At 42.3% G+C, this 20449-nt stretch overlaps 1 protein-coding gene and 1 long non-coding RNA gene across 3 annotated transcripts; both read right to left on the reverse strand.

The window, feature by feature from the left end:
- Positions 1–6572: 6572 nt before the first annotated feature.
- LOC136357173 (uncharacterized) lies at positions 6573–8559 on the reverse strand. 2 transcript variants are annotated; one of them, XR_010742347.1, is made up of 3 exons: positions 7987–8557; positions 7590–7655; positions 6573–7491 (listed from the first exon to the last, which is right to left on the reverse strand). It is a non-coding gene; the product is annotated as an uncharacterized lncRNA (long non-coding RNA). The 2 variants fall into 2 exon arrangements; XR_010742346.1 differs by having other exon boundaries at positions 6573–7655; positions 7987–8559.
- A 4567-nt stretch (positions 8560–13126) lies between these two features.
- On the reverse strand, positions 13127–15775 carry LOC4342995 (rho GTPase-activating protein 5). The gene is made up of 5 exons (XM_015790290.3): positions 15364–15775; positions 15112–15232; positions 14856–14975; positions 14067–14297; positions 13127–13977 (listed from the first exon to the last, which is right to left on the reverse strand). Exons 1-5 carry the CDS (start codon positions 15705–15707, stop codon positions 13330–13332), a joined length of 1464 nt encoding a protein of 487 aa, XP_015645776.1. The 5' UTR covers positions 15708–15775; the 3' UTR covers positions 13127–13329.
- Positions 15776–20449: the final 4674 nt, after the last annotated feature.

Raw genomic sequence — 20449 nt, forward strand, 5'->3', positions numbered from 1 at the left:
GTGATCAAATATATGTTGATGGCTCCGGTTCTCAAAGAAAGAGTTGGAAAGTGACAGAATTTGACCTTAGATATGAATCACCCAAGGCAATCAAGGGGCAGGCTATAGCCGATTTTATTGTGGAACATCGTGATGATTCAATCGGCTCGGTTGACATTGTTCCTTGGACTTTGTTCTTCAATGGATCAGTTTGTACTCATGGCTGTAGTATTAGCTTGGTTAAAATTTCCCCTCGGTGGGCAAGTTTTGAGTTTGTCTATACTATCAAACCTTATACAACTAACAATCAGGCTAAGTACGAAGCAGTTCTCAAGGGGTTGCAGTTGCTTAAGGAGGTTGAAGCCGATGCTGTGGAGATCATGGGGAATTCTTTGTTAGTGATCAGTCAATTGGTAGGGGAATACGAATGCAAGAATGATGTATTGATGATCTACAATGAGAAGTGCCGGGAATTGATGAATAGTTTTCGGCTGGTAACTTTGAAGCATGTCCCTCGGGAGTAGAACGTTGAAGCTAATGACCTGGCTCTGGGGGCATCAGGATACAAGCCGATGATGAAGGATATTAAGATAGAGGCGGCTGCAATCATGGCCAATGATTGGAGGTATGATGTTTTTCAATATTTACAGAATCCATCTCAATCGGCTTCACGAAAGTTGCGTTATAAGGCCTTGAAGTATACATTGTTGGATGATGAGTTTTATTATTGGACGATTGATGGGGTATTGTTTAAGTGTTTGAGTGCCGATCAAGCTAAGGTTGTGATGGGTGAAGTACATGAAGGTATATGTGGTACTCATCAATCGGCACACAAGATGAAGTGGTTGCTTCGGCGCACGAGATATTTTTGGCCGACAATGTTAGAGGATTGCTTCAGATATTACAAAGGATGTCAGGATTGTCAGAAATTTGGAGCAATTCAGAGAGCACCAGCATCGACTATGAATCCTATTATCAAACCATAGCCATTCAGAGGATGGGGAATTGATATGATCGGTCAGATCAATCCACCTTCAAGCAAGGGACATAAGTTTATATTGGTGGCAACCGATTATTTTACCAAATGGGTGGAAGCAGTTCCTTTGAAGAAAGTTGATTCTGGGATGCAATTCAGTTTGTAAAGGAGCATATCATCTACCAATTTGGGATTTCTCAGACTATTACAACCGATCAGGGATCAATCTTTGTATCTGATGAATTTGTTCAGTTTGCCGATAGCATGGGTATCAAATTATTGAATTCTTCACCCTATTATGCACAAGCTAATGGCCAAGCCGACGCATCTAATAAGAGCTTGATTAAGTTGATCAAAAGAAAGATATCTGATTTTCCTCGGCAATGGCACACACGATTGGCTAAAGCATTATGGTCCTATCAGAAACTACAATCGGCTCAAGGAGAATAGATCTACAGGATGATTTACCAGCTTATAAGCTTGTTTATGGACATGAGGCAGTTTTACCATGGGAAACTACAATCGGCTCAAGGAGAATAGATCTACAGGATGATTTACCAGCCGATGAGTATTATAATCTTATGGTAGATGAGACAGAAGCTCTAGTCCAATCCAGACTGAGAGCCCTTACAAAGGTGACTAAAGATAAAGAACGAGTTGCTCGGCATTATAACAAAAAAGTGGTGCCCAAGTCTTTTTCTGAAGGGGAGCTAGTTTGGAAGCTGATTTTGCCGATAGGAACTCGCAATAATAAATTCGGCAAGTGGTCACCGAATTGGGAAGGAACGTTTCAAATATACAAAGTTGTGTCCAAAGGGGCTTATATGTTACAAGGACTTGATGGTGAAGTTTATGGACGAGCATTTAATGGAAAATACTTGAAGAAATATTATCCAAGTGTTTGGATCAATTCATGATCGGCTAAGTGTTGACATCGCCATGAGATGGCCGATATAAGGTATATCACCCTTAATGGTTTTTTTCTTATCATAATCGGTTGTGTTCTGCCGATATATGATGGTCGATATAGATTATATCGCCTTTAGTGCTTTTTTTTCTTATCATAATCGGTTGTGTTTTGCCAATGAATGATGGCCGATATTTGATATATCGCCCTTAGTCCAAATTATAATTTTATCAATGCCTTCAACATTGCAAAATTAGGGGGGGGGCAAGTATATATGAGAAGTCTGGATTTCCAAAGCAAAATTCAAGAGCAAGCTTCACAAGAGAAAAGTTATTACATCCCAAAAGTTAAGTTTCAGAATTAAATTACAAGACTTAGCTCATCCAGACACGTATCTTTGGATGGCCGATATTGCCCTTTGCCTAATTTGATCTACTTCATCTATTGTCTTGGCATCGGCTGCATCAGTGCTAGAGATCGGCTTCAAAGACTTGGTCAGTTCAGTTAGATGCTTTACAGATGCTTTCAGCTTGGATTTCTGATCTTCGATGGCTTTTGGCAAATCGGCAAGCTTTTCTTGTTCAAGAGCAAGTTGTGCATTGCGTTGTTCCGGTTCGGCTAGGAGTTCTATCTTCCGGTTATTCAGCCGATCAATGTTAGCTTGAGTTGCACTTGGACCAGCCTCCAATTCATCCAGCTTAGCTTTTTCTTCGTTGATGGATGCTCTATTGGCTTGGATGGTTGCTTCAAGATCTCTTCTCTCACGCCGATCGGCAATCCTCTTTTGAGCTTTTTCAAGCTTAAGCCGATGTTGCTCAAGGTATGCTGTTGGAGTGATGGCATTAGCTAGTTCATCCGGGATCTTGTCATGAATTTCGTTGAGTCTGTCAAGGATGGATCCGCAGCTTGTCACCAAGGTTTCCAGAGAGCCTTCATGCCTTTTTGAGATATCCAATAAAGTTGACTTGGTATCATCGGCTAAGGGCACCAGAGCTTGGCTTGTTGTTTCTTCCTCTTCATCCAAGAATGGCCTAATGTCAAAAGAGAACATATCGGCTAAAACCTGAAATAGAATATATTTAATATTATGGGTTAGAAATTGTAAGAAGACAGACCTAAAGTATATACTTACAGGGATAGCATGCAGGAGCTGGTGATGCTACTTCTTCTTCTTCTACATGGTGACTTCCCACAGCCGATGGAGTGTTTTCACTTGATTCAGAGACAAGAGTTGGAGGTCGAGGAGGCTGAAAACATAAGTACAAGTCAGCATCGGTTACTTAGAGAATAAAAAAGAAAGTTGACATGATTAAGGAAGTTAACCGGTGGAGATGTCCCCTGAGGTTTCTTGGAAGCCACCTTCTTCTTCTGCAAAGTACAAAGTCAGAAACCAGCTTTAAAGTATGAGGGCGATGGATAAGAGGAGATGCATACCCTTGGCTGGTAAGTGGGACGTATTGGAGGTGATGGTGTTCTCTAAGGACTAGGTGAATCAGTTGGAGGAGTATGCTCCCTTGTTTCACTAATGTGTTCAGCTGCTTCGTCCACCTCTTCTGCCATTGCTTCATCTTCCAGGAATTCAGCTACATCTGGATCAATGGCTGGTAGATCGTCGGCAGCAGTCTTTTGTTTCCTGGCCTTCTTCTTTGCAGCCGATGGTGCAGCAGCCGATTTTGCTCTTTTCTTTCCAGCAGCAGGAGCAATCGGCACACGAGGCAGGCCATGCAGCAATGTGGAGGTCTTAGGGGGCATTGTAGCCGATAACTAGAGGTGTTAGTCCACCACCGTTGGCAGGAGTCCTGGAGCATATTGGATGTCTACACCGCTGTTGCTGTGATGAGGAGGAGAAGATTCTGTTGTCTGCAAAAGAAGAATTTACATAAGGTTAAAACTGATACATCGGTTTGCAGTTAACAAAATTGACAAAAGAAATGATTCTTACTTGAGGGACAGCTTTAGGGAAAAGATTTGTCAAGTACATGGAAGCCGGTTGATGGAATAAATGTTTCTTCCACTCTATCCATCATCGGTCAAAAGCTGCACCTCTCAGCATCCTAAAATTGATATTGTTGATGCTGCCCAAAGGTGGTCTTGGTAGATTTAGCAGCCGATCCATCATGAGCAATGATGTGATTTCTCCTCTACTTTGGATTTTGTCAGCAAAGAATAGGCTGATTGGCAGTTGACCCATGCCGAATTGCCTTGCAGCACTTGTCGGATGATAAAATTCGTAGGTCATTTGGATGTTTTTGCCCTGGTGAATACCGACAGGAATGATGCAAGGGCTGATAGCTGCTGAGAATACTTCTCTGGATTTGTCATATTTTTTAGAGTTGATTTCATCAAACCGAAAATCGCCTAGTAGCTCAAAAATGCCATGTCCTTCATATGCAAACCAAATTCTACTATTCTTGGGGAACCCATCATAAAAGTTGTTGAACCACTCTCCGAAGGGCTTAGCCGATAGCCTGGATGTAATGCTGACCGATGCTGCTTCTCCAAAAGACATACATCGGCGCGTGGTGCTCGTTTCTCCATCATCATCGATGATCGGCTCAAATCTTGGAGATCTTGCATCGACTAATGGTGGCCGATTGACAACCATCCTGGTGTGCAAATTTAGCCAGATCCGCAGTAACCACCATGGACCCCCTGTACCGAATAATTCTCCAGAGGCTATCTTGTTAATTGCGGTATTGAGAGTCTGATATAGATAGCCTAGCAAGTATTTTCCAAGGGGGAAGTGCTTCTTTTCTACCAAGTTCTCGGCTACACGCTGCCAGTTTGCGGTAGGACCACAGCTTGGACCGCAGAACAAGAATTTTTCGAGCCACATCATAAGGAAAGCTGCATGTTCCCTTGGAGAGACTGGCCCAGTTCCCATGTTCTTCGCAACATAACTTGTCCAACCGCCTATGCTTCTAGTCTTGAACTCGTGGGTGAGTTGGGTATCCAAACTAGACAAGTTAGCCGATGAAGTGACATCTAGCCCGGTGATCATGATGGAATCTAACAGGGTTGGGGTCATCGGCCCTTGGGAGAAAAGGAAGGTATTCATGGCTCTGGACCAGAAGTAAGAAGTGGCTGCCATCATAGGCTCATCTCTTGCCATATCCGCTGCAGTTAAGGCCAAGGCTTGGGATATGCCGATTTCTTCCCAGTGGGTTGATTTGGTAGCCGATATCCTCTTATACCAAGCAGGCCAAGCTTTTTTCGGCCAACGGCCAGGATTTGAAGGTGTTCTTCCAGCAGCTCAGATCTAGGTTAGCAAATCTAAAGGGAATTTGGTTGGTTTCTCCATTGATAAATTCTGTGGGGTCTAGATTGCCGATTAGGCCAAGGAAAAACTGGAATTCATCAGTTATACAAGGAAACGCAACTTGGTGGGTGAGATGCTACAGAAGAAGAGAAATCGAGGATTGAGCGGAAGAAGAACCAATCTTGTGCAGTAAAGAAAGGGATTTAGCCAATGGTACTTGTCACGCCCGAAATTTCTATCCAAAATTCCAAACGCTTACATGTGTGTTAAATCCTCGTCCAGGAATCAGCCGAGGCACACAATAACAAATTGATAATAGAGTATTATTAAACAGCTAATTAATACTCGCAAAATAATAAGTTATTACAAAGGTGGATAGTTCCTCTCAAAAGAATAAAATTCTACGCAGCGGAACAATAAACAAAAGACTAAATAGCTATGGCGGCTCCACTCCACAAGCAACTTGACCCGAACAAAGCCTAATCCTCCTGATCATCACCTTCAGTGAAGTACTCCTCCTCTGATGAATGAATATTGCAAGAATGAGCATATGACATACTCAACAAGCCACACAGCAAATATGGAAGTGCACAGGATAACAAAGGATGACATAGTATAGCTTATTTGCATAAACAACATTTAATGAACATTTGAGAGAATAGTAAAACAGTTGAGTAATTAAGCAATATTAAATAAACACCATACAACACACCCGTGTTGCATAGGCCCAACCTCATCTGAACAACCAACCCCGGTTGTACAAATCAAACCTCCATACTAGGAATATACCATTCCAAACCAGGAGTCAATTTAAATATCACAGGTTATCACCATTAATGAGTAGTGTGAAACTAATCACGAAAAACATTGTTAGACTCGCCCATAACCGCGCACACGGCTATTTGAATAGTTTTACTCTGGCCAGATATGTACCACTGTACCCACAAGACACAGCTCCACGACATGTCACCATGCGCCTCAATACAACCACGGTACCTCGGAAAGGAACTGTGACAGTACCCTTCGCACAACACACAACACAACTCACCACAGTGCACCATACCTGGATCATAATCACCTCCTCTACAACTAGAGGCATGGACATCCCAGCGACCCCCACGGACCTCTCGCCGCTTCTCAGTCTGGCACCCCGTAATGAACCATGCTATTCAAAAGGTAAAGCTGTGACGTGCACACGTCTATGGATCACGTGTGACGAGAAGTTGTGGCCCGATCTTCTCAAAGGATCCACGAACTTGATAACTATCGCCGAGAGTCTGCACACGCGACGAACTATCGAGACAATCACCCTTCCACGTACCGACGAAGCCAGCCCACGCAATCACACCATAAAGATGTGAAGGCACAAACTAGGTGAACCGTAGTTCGGCGTTCTACAATTCCCTCGGGAATTGAAAGAACAAATTTGCAAGCCTCTCGAGACTCACATGGAAAGAAGAACTCAAATAGTTTGTATTTCTAAATTGGCAGCCAAAAAGTCCCCTTGTCATCTATTACATGGCTATATATAGCACTAGTGGAGTCTTTAAAAACATAAATGAAAACATGCAGTAGGAAGTCACAATAATCCTTGCATTCATGGCCTAGTGGAGCTCTCTTGATGTTTGGACTTCATTTGCATGCAGCTCCACATGCGAAACAACAATTTGAAGGTTTTATTTACTATGTATAGCAGCTGAATGGTTCCTCTTTGCTATGCACGTCCAGGCTCCTTAGTCCATATATTTGGAGGGTAGAAACCATCATCATCCCATGTCCGTTCGTGCACTCCATCATTCCTAAGAACATTAAAACAAGTACTCAAAAGCATAGGCTCATCCAAAGTAATTTGATTAGTTAACACAAGGTTAGCGTTCACCTGAGAGTGAATTTCCTTCTCTAATTGTTTGGCTCTGCTCCTTGTAATTGGACCCACTATATCAGATGCACGTTTATTAGGAGGTGGGGAAGAGTGGCTGCTAGGGATGTCCTCATCAAGCTGTTGCCCACACTGGCTTGTGGTTGGCACGGTTAATGTTTCACAACAGTAGCTCGCGAACTGGTCCTTAATTGTCATGAGCACGACCATCAAAACCATGTGCTCATAACCCACCTTTAATCGGGTTTTAATTATCAATTAATTATCATAACACGATTAACCATCGTGAGCTACCATTATATATAACCATAAATAATAATGTAGTGTGATTCATCCCATTAATGAGCTAATGTTTCTAGGCATGGCTAAACAATTATATATATAGCATTTAGCTGAACCAAACCAATATATAAGGTTCAAGCCAATCAATTTATAACCCATAGGAAAATAAAGTCATCTTTGGCCATAATTAATTGGAAAAGGCTCCCCACCTGATGACATTCGAAAATAATGCATAAGTTGAAATAAAATATTAGCTTTAAACGGGTTCATCATGCTCAAAGGGTTGTTTGGGATCTGTGTGACTTGCCTTGAGCTTCTTCAAATGCTTCTGAACCTTCCTCAACGTAAACGCTCTCCTACGGAACATCGGAAACTAAAGCAAATAAACAAAATCAACAAAACAGTTAAAAAAACAAGCATAAACAGTATATGTGGATATTTTTAACATGTAGATCTCGATTTTAGATGAATTTAGCAACTTGAACCACTTGAATCTGAGTTACGATGATTTAGTTATGATATTCCGAAGTTTAATCAGTTTTTCACCTAATACAGAAAATTATTAAGATTTAAATAAAATATTTATGATGTCAGGATGACATCCCTGCCGGGTATGGTTCTGGACCACACAACCGCCGGCGAACGAAGGCACAACGGCGCAAACAGAGAGCACCATCACAACGAGCACGACGAGAGGAACCCACCGGTGGTGACGGCGACGACAATCGATGAGAGAAAATGACCGGCGACGAACTCCGACGGCGACATGGCTCGGCTTGACGACGGCGGCGACTCTCCAGCGGTCTTCGGCGGCTGCGAAGGGGCGGACGGGATGCTCCTCCACCTGGCGAATCTGACAGTGGTGACGGAAGGCGGCGGTGACGATCATAGCGGCGGCTGAAGCGGCTACGGTGGCGTCGGCGCTAGGGTTTCCGCGGCGGCGGCTTGGACTTGAGGCAAACGGAAGAGGACGACTAGGGGATGCTTTATATAGGCATGGGTGAGGGAGATCGGACTCCAAACGAGAGGATTTGAGCCGGAAAATCCGACGGTTAGTTTGGAGAGATAAACTCGAAAACGAATCCAAATTCGCATCGAACTCAAAGGGATAAAATCGGATTTTTGGGGAAAGGGATAGAAGAGGATAAAGGAAACAAATCTCCTCAACTAATTTTAGAAATGCACGTGAGGAAAGGCCGGAATTGGAGGGGAAAAACCGAGCCAATTCGGTCTCGGGTCGGCTGACAGAGGTTGAAGAAGAACAGTGCATAGGGAGGCATAGTAGACTTTCGGTCTTGGGCCGGCTGAAAATAAAACAAAGAAAGAAAGAGAAGGGGGAAGCTCGGCTGGGCCGACTTGGGCCACACAGCACTCGCGCGAGGGAAGAGAGTTGGGCTGAAAACAGCCCAACGGCTTAGGGGAAGATTTAAAAACTTTTTCAATTAAAATAATTTGTGAAATGATGTTTCATTTATTAAAAATACTTTCCTTACTCAAATAATTCCCAGAAAAAATCTAAAAAATAGATAAACAAGTAAAGTATTTAATGAAATTTTATCCAACTTAGTTTTATGTTGCGATTTTTCCTAGATTATTAGAGTTTAACTTGTAAGCTTTTAAAATAATTTCTAAAAATGCATTAGAGAATGAATTATTAAATTAGGCGATTTTCAGGGCGTGACAGTACTTACCTCGACATATTCGGTGGCCGATGCGCTTGGTGGACTGGTAGAGGTCGACATTGCTAGTGATGAAGATTGGAGTTGCGGAGAATCGCCTTTGGGTCGCCGGAAACTTCGAAGTTGTCGTCGGAGAGCTCAAGGAGGAGATCGGGGAAAGTTTTCACTAGAGTGGTTAAAACGGAAGCTGACGCCGTGAAAAGTGCAAAGCGGTGGTTACTATTTAAAAGGGAGCGCGGTAACGGCCAAAACAGAGTCGGTAATGGAAACCTAGTTTTAATCGGAAGGGGAAATTGAGCAAATCTGCCACATTACAAATATAGCGGACTTGGGGGGCATGTTTTAACGACCAAATTTGGTAAGACATGAACCAGGTTCGGCATTGGGATCGAAGCGGATTCGGCAAAGAGTTAGATTCAAATAACAGCGTGCGCATCGGCTGTCAAGACATCGGCTAGAGTCTGAATCGGTTGAAGATGATCGGATGAAGGATAGCAGATATAGCTGATGGGGTTGATACAACCGATTCCAGTGGCGATGGCTTTGGGGCTGTTTCTTCTAGAATCTATCAACGTGTTTCACAAGGATTGCCACGATGGAGATAAAGCTCTCGGAAAGGCAATTGTATCTATTAATTAGGATATTTTTATAATTTCCTTAGAGATATGTTTGGGCAAAAGTCTGCCACAAAGAATTATGGTATCTTAGAGTTTGTTAGAGATAAGAGTCGTGTCCGGCAAGGACATATTTTGTAATCTTGGGTATAAATATGACCCGAACCCATGTAGTAATCAATTAACACACATTCAATAACAATTTCGGTGCATCGCCACCCTATTTACTTTCGTTCTATTTCGACGAGTTTTTGCTTTCGGGTTGAGCTGCATCGATTCGATCTTCAACTCGAGGTAAACTTGTCATGGCGGCTTGCGTTCTCCGGATTAGTGCTTCCATCTTTATGACACTCTAATCATGTTTACGTAATTTATCGAGTTATCATATACACATTACAATCTTTGTTAGTTGCGTTATATAACTTGTTATCGGCTAGTTCTTATTGTCAGGAAGTGACCGATAGCGTTATGTTTCGTTATTAAGTTAGATTATATCGTGTATCCACCATCTCTTAGAGGTTTTCATCATCTTGTTTAGATCCCACAATTATCTTTATGCTTAATGCTGCATCGGTTGAGTTTGATCTGTTGAGTTTTACTTATAATTGTGATATCTGGCTTGTTTTATGATTATCGAGAGAGATAGTATTGGGGTTTCAGCCGATCTTACCTGATTTAGCTACTTTATATCTCATATGCTTATTTAATATGCTAGATTTGCCCTTTATATTGAGATCTTATTGCATTAAGTTATATTAGGCTTCTTGTTTAATATATTCTGTTTGTCTTGATATCTTAATATAGAGTGGTATCGGAGTATTAGCCGATACATGCTATATCTATTTGATCAGCTATGCTATAAACATCTATATAATCAGTACTTTACTATATATTTCGACTTAAGTGATTTATACTGTCTCGGCATGGCGACCGATCTATCCCAATCACTTAGTTTAAATATGTATTGAAGTAAGGATTATATGTTGTCAATATCTACAGCCGATCGAGTATATTTAGTCTTATCTTATTTACTCATGACTACCGATCGATTCAAATATGACATCGGCTTGAAGATAAATGATATGTCATCGACGACCAGCCGATCGGCTATCGATTATGGATTTAACCGTGGTTTTTTTTCTTGTCTTTCTTTCTCGTTGATTGCAGGATCAAATCAACTGGCACGCTCACGAACCTAAAGGCAAGATTTTGGACCTGCACTGAAGTTAAGCGGATCTTCTAGGCCAGTGTGTATTTTTCACATCAACAGACACGCATGAGGAGATATATCGACGTGGCGGTGGCGTGGCCGGCGATGTAAAAAACAAGACATATAGAAAAACTGGATCCTTACCGCGTGACCTAAAAAATAGCAACAAAAAGCGAATGGAAAAAAAGGAAAAACAACTAAAAAACAAAACGGACAAAAAAATAGCGATGTAAAAAAAGATGAAAAAAAGGCAATCGTAAAAGACCGCGAGGAAAGAAATAATAATAAAACAGATGAAAAAAAGCGGAAAAAAAACAAAAAAAGGCAAAAATAAGAATACGAATGAAAATATATCAAACGTTACTTATTTTGAGGTAAAAAATAATTAAAAAAGATGAAAAATACTGGAAAAAATAAAAAAAAAGGCGAGAAAAAGAAAATAGACGAAAATATACGGGGAAGCAGTACTTATTTTTTTATTAGTTATATATATAGATATAGATTTTTTTTCTAATATTCCCTACATATTCCTCATTTTTTTTTCTTATTGCCCCTATTATTTTTCCTTTTTTTTCTTGTATATTTCCTCATTTTATTTCCTACTTTTCCGAAATTTTCCCCGTATTTTTTTTCTATTTTTTCATTCATTATTTCTTTTTTCATTTTTAAGCTTTTTGTTTTTATCTATATTTCACCAACAATAGTCTTACATCCTACATACTTCATACAAGGTCAGGATTATCGTCGTATTTGGATCTAACGCTTCCGATTACTCCGACATGCAACCTTTATTCTCTGTCTAGTAGCGGTGTACCCCCTCCCATATTCTTTCCCACGCCACCCACATCCGGTGCTACTCCGCGCCTCCATGTCGAGGACCGTCGAAGCCAACGACCTCGCTGATCTCCTCCGCGCGGCCGCTGCCCAAGCATCACGAATATAGGCAACTGCCGACCAGAGCTGCCCCCTACCATCGCCACGCGCATCGCTGATCTACTCCGCGTCTCTACCTCGGGGGCAGTTCCGCGTCTCTACCTCGGAGGCCACACCGTCGTCTCCATGGTGCTACTCCGCGCCTCCATGTCGAGGACCGCCGAAGCCAACGACCTTGCCGATCTCCTCCGCGCGACCGCTGCCCAAGCATCACCGATATAGGCAACTGCCGACCAGAGCTGCCCACTACCATCGCCATGCGCATCGCTGATCTACTCCATGTCTCTACCTCGGGGGTGGTTCTGCGTCTCTACCTCTGGGGCCACACCGCCGTCTCCACGCCACAACAGACAGGCGCCTCCAAAACCCACCGTCGATTTGTCCGCACCACCACCGACCTTCAAGGACAGAAAAAGTTCATAATAGAGTAAAATAATACTCCCTCCATCTACTTTTGATAGTCATATTTCATCTTGGCACACAGACCAATGATAAGTAATTCTGTTTATCATCTATTTAAACATGCTACTAGTCATTCCTCGTAAAAAAGCGATTCATTAATATTTATATTTCTCGATGCCCATGTAGCCAATCATATGTGGAAGAATGGAGAGTCACGCATTAAATCCGAGAAAGTCATTAGATGATAAGTTGTTGGATTGAAAAATATGCCTATCAAAAATAAATTTTTCAGATTCGGAAATATGACTATAAAAAGTAGATGGAGAGAGTATTTTAAGAAATAGTCTATAACAGACCTCCCTCCCCACCGTCGATTTGTCCGCACCACCACCAACTGTCGAGGACAAAAAAGTTCATAATAGAGTAAAATAATATTTTAAGAAATAGTCTATAACAGACATCCCTCCAGAACCGCGTAGCCAGCCCATCCGACAGGCGGGCCCACTTACACATATCACACTTACACTTTCGTCCTCGCTTCATGTAAAAGGGTTAACCTGGGAGTGATATGGTAGGAGGGAAGATGTCTTATAAGTTAGTTCCACTCATGCTAAACTAGTAAGGTGGTACTAAACATGCACACACTACTCACATGGGGCACACTGACTTCATCCTAATTAGGCTAGGATGTCACATAGTCATCGGCACAAGTATTCATAATAAACAATCAAGCAACATTAAATAAGGAGCTACCCTCCTAGTTTTAATAGTATGTTTATTTTTTTAAAAAAATATTGCTATATTTTTCTATAAATTTGGTCAAAGTTATAGATATTTAACTTGGAAAAAAGTTATGGCGTTTTATAATTATTAAATGGAGGGAGTAGCAATCCCGATTAAATATTCATGCTAAGCTTTTGTTGATTACGCTTTCAACTTGTCACATGAATCACTTTTTGCTTAACCAAACAGAGTGAAATGACAAATAAGTTGTGATAGGTCCAGGTTAGTAAAATCCCGAGTTAATGAAATCACACAAATACATTAAACAGCTCAAAGGCAGAGAACTATAGAGCATCCGAAGAATATTACTACTAGGATAAGGTTCATCAACCCTGTGTTGACCGGCTTGAATCATAGTACAAGATCATATTAAAACACATGGACGATGATAACGAAACGTAAGACCTCCATCCTTTGAAGGTCTGATTATTGCTCGAGAGTTACCTCCACTTCAGCGCCGTCTTGTACCTCGTCATTTGTAATTTCAGCCCTGCTTTCGGTTTCCCTCGGTAGAGTGCTTTGGATACCAACAGAATCTTTTAGGAGTATGTTCCTAGATTGATAATCTGTACTGTAATACCCATCATTTTCTTCGGAGAAGCTTAGTTGCCCTGCCTCTTGGTTGGACCGAACAGTGATGCTGCCAATCTCAGAAGCATCTTTGCTCACTGCATTCCATTCTAACCTCCTTAAGAAACATTCTTCAATATCATTGGGCGACACATCATCGTCGCTGCCGTAGCTAATGTAAGGCAACCGGAAATCAATTGACGTGTGCCTCCTGGATGCACCAATCGGCTGTTCATTGACAACATTTTGTTGAAGGACCTTGGCAACATCTTTTTGGCTTTGAGAACCATCATCTCCAAAATTGTCAGTGTCACTACCACTGTCACCACCTTGTTCAACATGATGATGCATCTCATCAAGTTCATCAGATGAAGATGACTGAGATGAAATTGCTGAGTATTCGCTTTCATCATGCTCACGTTCTCTAAGCGTCTTGAGAATCAATGTCTTGAGAAGATTCATCACTTGAACAGCATGCATCAGAGCAGTAAGAGGATCTGACATCTGAATGCAAGTGAACTATCTCATCTTAGCGCACTTGCATCAGCATACAATTGATCACGTAAAAAAATTCTTATGGTAAGAAAAATTACCTGCGTCATATTGGGTGCAAAGACCATAGCGACATTTCGGGCATTCATCTTGTTTGACTCCTCTTCCTCGACAACATCAGCCATGAATTCTACAACCCAGTTAAGAAGTGCAGCCTGTGTCGGAGGAAGAAGCCGTACGAGCTCAACACATTCCTCCTCTGTGTTGCAGTGAAGAACTTGCTCAGGTGAGAGGCTATCCAGTACACCCTCAGGGAGTTCTCTGAACCAGGCCTGAACAAAATTGTGCAGCATACGTACTTAAAACATCAAACTAAATAATACTAAATGTTAATCCTTAGTGTGTGTGTTTTAGATCAGTCCCATTACTTAGTTGAAAATGCTTAGGGTACTGAACATTAGTAATCTCATCATTTCCATGGTGCCAGCGTTTCTGATCAGGAAGGCTGTTTAAAGATTATGTAGACTGCATCCCAATCAGAAGTTCTTTGTAATTTATTCCTACGGAGATAACAATTTCTTATTGAAATTCGAACGCGCATAGAGGGAAAAAAATTAAATGACTACAGTTTCAGTTAAATAAATCTTCGGACTTACATCTTAGTTCGACTTTAAATAATTCTTTAATAACATTTAACTAAGGATCATTCTTTAATAGCATCTTACTTTGCAAATATTATTATTACTTAGGAAGTTATTTACCGGACCAATCTCCATTAATATCCAGGTATTTAACCTTGTCGAGAAAAGAAAACTGCCCTATGTGGGTACATTCTTTTTCCTAATAATTAATGGGCACTGAAGAACTAAAATGACACTAGGATTTATTACCTTAATCAAACTTGCCAAGCAATGCACATCGATGTCGTCGGGCACAAGGCCCCTGTTAAGCTGCTCCCTGACATTCTCCTCCTGGCTGTTCTCAGGGGTGATACGGAAGATCCCTTCTGCCTAGATAACGAACAAAATTAAATTTACTAACTTAGCTCACATCGAGACGCCTAGCTCCGAACTGAAATTTCTCCAAAGAAAAATGGATTAATGGAGAATTCCAGTGAGAGAGACTCTGATTTGTTGTTCATACAACCTTGAGGCCATCCTGCGCGTACAGCCTCTCCTGCATGAGTAACAGAATCTTGGGCACCGAGTTCCCGTTGTCGTCGAAGCAGCACTGCATCGACTCAGGTGACACGCCGAAAACGCTCGCACTGCACGGAATCAAGAAGAACATTAACCGGTAAATCCAACGCCGAGAGACATTAACCGGAGGAATCATTGCAGGCTTAGATTTCGCCAGCGCGCGCGGCAGGGCAGGCATACAACGTATACTAGTACTGACCTGGCGCTGGGGACGTGGCCCGGGATCTCGAGCTCGAACTCGGCGGGGAGGCCGAGGAAGCCGTTGAGGCGGTCGAAGGTGACGTGAGCGACGTGCCGGACGTCGGTGGGCCAGCCGATCTCCATCCCCCACGCGACTGCTGCCGGGTCGTCAGCGTCGGCCATCTGGCACGGGAGCACCACCGACCTGCGTAGCGCGGCGAGTAGCAGGGCGAGCACCTGCCCCTGCTGCCCCTCCGCCTTCCCCTCGCCGGGTCCTCCTCCTCCCGCTCCCCTGACTCCGACTCCAACTCTTCCTCCGCCTCCGCTGCACCCATGATTGGACACCAGCACCGCCTCGCCCATGGCGACCGCTCTTCTCGTCTCCTCACTTCACTGGCTGTCGAGCTGAGCTAAGCAACGGGACAGCATGTGCTCCTCCAAGTGGGGAAAGAGCTGCTCTTTTAAAAGGCAGCAGCGCGCGGTGGGAGGATGCTTTTTTAAGCTTTTGCGTCGTCTTCGTGTTCGCGAATCGCGATCCGCTATTTTGAAATGGGGGAGACCGCGTGGGGCCGAGCGCCCAGACAAGGAGGGGTCGAAGGGCTCCAACGGCTGTCTAATTCAAACTTCGGGCATGTTTGCATTTTAGTACCTCAACTGTTCAAATACCAAATAACTGAAGGACCACATCCAAACAGACGTTCAAAACTGTTCGGCCGTTTCCAAGGGAACAAAATTAGCAAAATCTGCTATAACACAAAAAGTTTGTGGTCTTTATCATATGACACCTTAGAAACGTGATAACGCTATTGGACATTCCAAAAAAATAGTAATTAGCTACCGGACATCGCGATCATTGTTTAATTATTTTTGATCCTAATGAAGGTAAAAACCATGTGGAAAAGGCAATCCCCCCGACCCCGCGGGGGAGGGGGGTGCTTGTACCCTAATTGGGTCTTGTTTGAACCATACCCAAGCCGCTCTCCATCCCCCTGATCACTTCTCCAAAACAATAGAATTTGCGTAGCGGTGCCGACGTCCACGGTGCCTACAAACATCTGCCCATTTCCATCTTCGTTTGGAGAGAAAATAATAAAACAATGGTCACGGTATCCCATAATTAATTATCAGTTTTTCGGGTGCCCAACAACCACAAGTTTTCTAAGTATCCTACATGAAAGGCCACAAAATCTGGATTTTCTGTAGCAAATTTTGTCAATAAAATTTAGTGCAGCCTGGCTGCAAAAGGGCTTCCGATGCTGCCCTGGTTTATGTATTCAACAACAACTCTTGCCATAGTCATTTTGTGGTGAAGCTTATTGCTTGCTGTTTGTGGAGCACCTGTATGTGCTTTTTAATGTGCATGGTGTTGGCAACTCTTTTTTTTTGGCAAGAAGACAATCACGATCAGGACACCTAAACGCCTTGCGGTGATATGGAGTCGCCAACCACCCCGATCTAGCCAAACGACCAAATCAAGATGGATTTTGCAAACTAGACCGGCTAGCGGAGCCGATCTAGGTGGAACAAAGGATAACCACCCGTCTCGTGGGCAAACGGAAGATTTACGGGACAAACCTACAAAGGGGTATTACACTCTCAGCGACGGCGGACGGTTTATGGCGCAAACCGACAAAGATAGACTAAACTAGGATAAAGTAGAAAACATGACTAAAAAATAAAGGTAAAAGAACGATTCGATTATAGAGATTGTTGGGATTGGGGATTGGTATTAATCGAACCGGCCTTGGCCCTTATATAGGTGTTGGTCTTGCCTCCTACAATTATCTATTTCTTGTCAGGCTGAAAGGAGAAGGAAACTTGGGGAAACAAATTTCTTGTTGTTAAACCAAGCGCACCATGTTACGTTTTCTTGTCAATGCGTATTCGTATTTAATTTCCTAATCAGCAGTTGATCCAGATTTATTCATTTAGATCATCTACTGCCAGTTTAAAAAAACATAGTGATCACTTGAATTGCTCTGTATGTTATGATAATATTAATAACTATTCTTCCAATTGTTAGAAAAGATGGATCTGTTACAGAATTAAACGAAATCCCACACTTCAGTGTAAGTGTGGTATTTTGTTTAAATTCTTTAACAGATCCAGTTTTTCTAGCTTTTTGTGAGGCTGGACAGTATGGTCTTGGTTACAAGCCTCCTAGCATGTATGAATGGAGGAAACCAGTGCTACATAGGCAAGTTAAGAAGACAAAGAGATGCTAGAGACTCACAGAGAGTGGTGGAAAAAAATGGGATGCACAATTATGACAAATGGATGGACAGATAAGAGAGGTAGGAGCCTAATGAATTTGTGTGTCAATAGTGAGATGGGCACTATTTTCCTTCGAGCTATTGATGGCTCAGCAGATACTCATACTGCAGAACATGTTTTGAGAGTGGAATCAAAGATGTTGGTGAAGAAAATGTGTTTCATGTTGTTACTGATAATGCTTCAGCAAACCTTGCAGCAGGTCGGGTTTTTACAGAGAAATATCCTTGTATTTAATGGACCTCATGTGCTGCATTTTTTTTCGCGAACGCGTAAAAGGATTGCACATCAATATATTAGAAGAAAAAGAGTTTAGTTACACGATGCAATCAGCCAGACCGGCTTATGCCAGGGGAAGGGAGAAAAAGCAAATGAAAAAAATCTGAAGCTTAGAGAAACTACGGCGGCTTAAAACATACTCCACGCAACAGAAGGGACCAAGCCATGCTACACTCCCAACAAATCCCCAAAAGCGGCGACGCCAGCTAAAGACCACAGATGGCCCTCCGAATGGATGGACTCCAGAACCACTGAGACCGAAGAGAGAGCGGAGTCGAAAACCCTAGAGTTCTGCTCCTTCCATAGTTGCCAAGAGACCAGGAGCACCAGGGAGTCGAAGCTGTCGCGGAGGTGCTCAGGTAAGCAAGCCCTGGAGGACGGCCACTAGTCCTGGAACCAGCTGCCACAGGGGGGGGGGAGGGGGAGGGCAGCCTAGCCAGGAGGCGACAACACTCGGAGCCAGACCTGTCGAGCAAACACGCAGTCGAGGAGGGTGTGGTTCGCCGTCTTAAGATCCTGAGCACAAAAGGGGGCAGGCCGAGTGACTATCGATGCCACGCTTCTAGAGGAGATCAGCCGTCCAGCAGCGCTGCTACCTCATGTGCTACACATTGCATCGATTTGATGCTAGAAAAGATTTGCAAGGATCAACGCATGCAAAGAGTAGTGGATAAGGCCAAGAAAATTACCTCTTTCATCTATAACCATCACATAACTCTTGATTTGATGCGCTCATATACTGAGAAGAGGTAGATCGTGAGGCCTGGAGCGACACGTTTTGCCACAATATTTCTCACATTGAGCAGCTTTCACAAGTTGAAATCAAAGTTAAAAACGAATGTTCATAGGTAACAGGTATGAATTCAAACTCTTACAGCTATACTGGAATTTTATTTTATATATTTTTATAAACATTTTACTGCTGCCCAGGTTCAATGCTCTCAAGATCTCAAAAACTGCACAAGCTAAAAGGATAAGTTCAGTTGTTGTATCTGATGAAAAATTTTGGGATAATGTAGAGTTAGCCATTAATGTTTTCCGTTCACTGGTTAAGCTTCTTCGCTTTGTTGATGGTGATAAAAGGCCAGCTATAGGATTCATTCATGGTGGTCTGATGGATGCAAGGATTGAGCTAGCTCAGTTGCTTCGAAATGAGCTTGAGCTTTGCATTCCTGTTATTAATGCCATTGATTTTTACATGGATGGCAAGTTGGATAGTGAACTTCACCTAATGGCATATTATCTCAATCCTTACTACTTTTATAGCAACAGAAATGGCTTCATTAGTTCAGAAAAAATATCTGGCAGTGTTCACAAGTTTATTCAGCGTTTTTATCCAGATGATCAAAATCAAGACAAGATCACAGGAGCTGAAATGTTGGCATACTCTGAAGCTTCTGGAACTTTTGGAAATCCAGGAGCTAAGAGGCAGAGAGAGAAAAACAATGATTCATTTAATCCTGGTAACTTTAAATGCTTTTATGCTTAATGTCTGCAAGTACATTCATTATCTAGCAACCATGTACTATCTGGTACATTGTTTTGTTTCAAGCTCACTGGTGGAATGTCTGGGGATCAAAAGCACCATATTTGCAAGGGTTTGCTACAAAAATTCTAAACTTGACATGCAGCTCTTCAGGTTGTGAAAGAAATTGGAGTGCATTTGAATGGGTAACATTTTCCTCTCATTTTCTTAATCTTCATGTATTATATTTCAGCTCCTTCCCCCTTTTAAATGAATTAGACTAGTGACCTCCTTCCATGTCTCTCTTTAGACTCAAACAAAGAAAAGAAACAAGCTAATTGTTCAAAGGCTAAATGACATTGTTTTTGTACAACTCAACTCAAGAATGAAGAAGAAGGATGGTTCAGCGCAGAAAGAAGATGCTACAATGGAAGCATGCGAAGACAATGACACTTGTAATGTTGAAGGTTGGCTTCAAGATGAATCTGAAGGCTCACAAAATGTGGCAAGAACTCAAACTTGGGGTTATACAGCTGAAACACCAGTCCTGGCACAAAGAGATCACCTAGAAAACAAACCAGGGAATCAGCAAAACGTGCGAAAAGGTCACATGGAGCGATGTCAAATCGTGCTTCCACTTCCAGGACAGCAGCGCCAATCCTTGATGAAAGTGACAAGGAATTGACTTCCTCTGAACATGAGTTCCTTGCTTCCGATGATGATCATGAGACTGAAGTTTCAGATAATGATGTTGCAGTTGATGATAATTCTTCGGAGTAACTCATATCTTATTTGGGACCTTGTTTTAGTTTTAGTGTCACTTATGTAGTGTTACCCGCTTTTGATATTTCCTTTATGCATTACGAACCACCAGTGCACTTTGTCGACCACTCGGCCGGTGCGCAGGTCATCAAGAATATCACGTCTCTATATTATCCGATTTCCATAGCAATTTTACACTATAGGGAATGGGAGGGAATATCCCCTTTTTTAAGGACTAGTCCAATTATAAATATGTTATTGACAGAATTATTGTAGGATTAATTGGATCCAAGCCATTGCAAATTTGTTGATTTGAAAAAATGCTACT

The sequence above is a fragment of the Oryza sativa genome, chromosome 7, assembly GCF_034140825.1.
Source record: "Oryza sativa Japonica Group chromosome 7, ASM3414082v1".
Classification (NCBI taxonomy): domain Eukaryota; kingdom Viridiplantae; phylum Streptophyta; class Magnoliopsida; order Poales; family Poaceae; genus Oryza; species Oryza sativa.

What these genes read in the sequence shown, in the direction of transcription:
- LOC4342995 (XM_015790290.3), bottom strand. Translation starts at nt 15,707, where the DNA reads ATGGGCGAGGCGGTGCTGGTGTCCAATCATGGGTGCAGCGGAGGCGGA. An exon ending in GGCCACGTCCCCAGCGCCAG is followed by an intron (nt 15,233 to 15,363) that starts GTCAGTACTAGT and finishes GATTCCGTGCAG; the next exon opens with TGCGAGCGTTTTCGGCGTGT. An exon ending in GCTTGGCAAGTTTGATTAAG is followed by an intron (nt 14,298 to 14,855) that starts GTAATAAATCCT and finishes AATTTTGTTCAG; the next exon opens with GCCTGGTTCAGAGAACTCCC.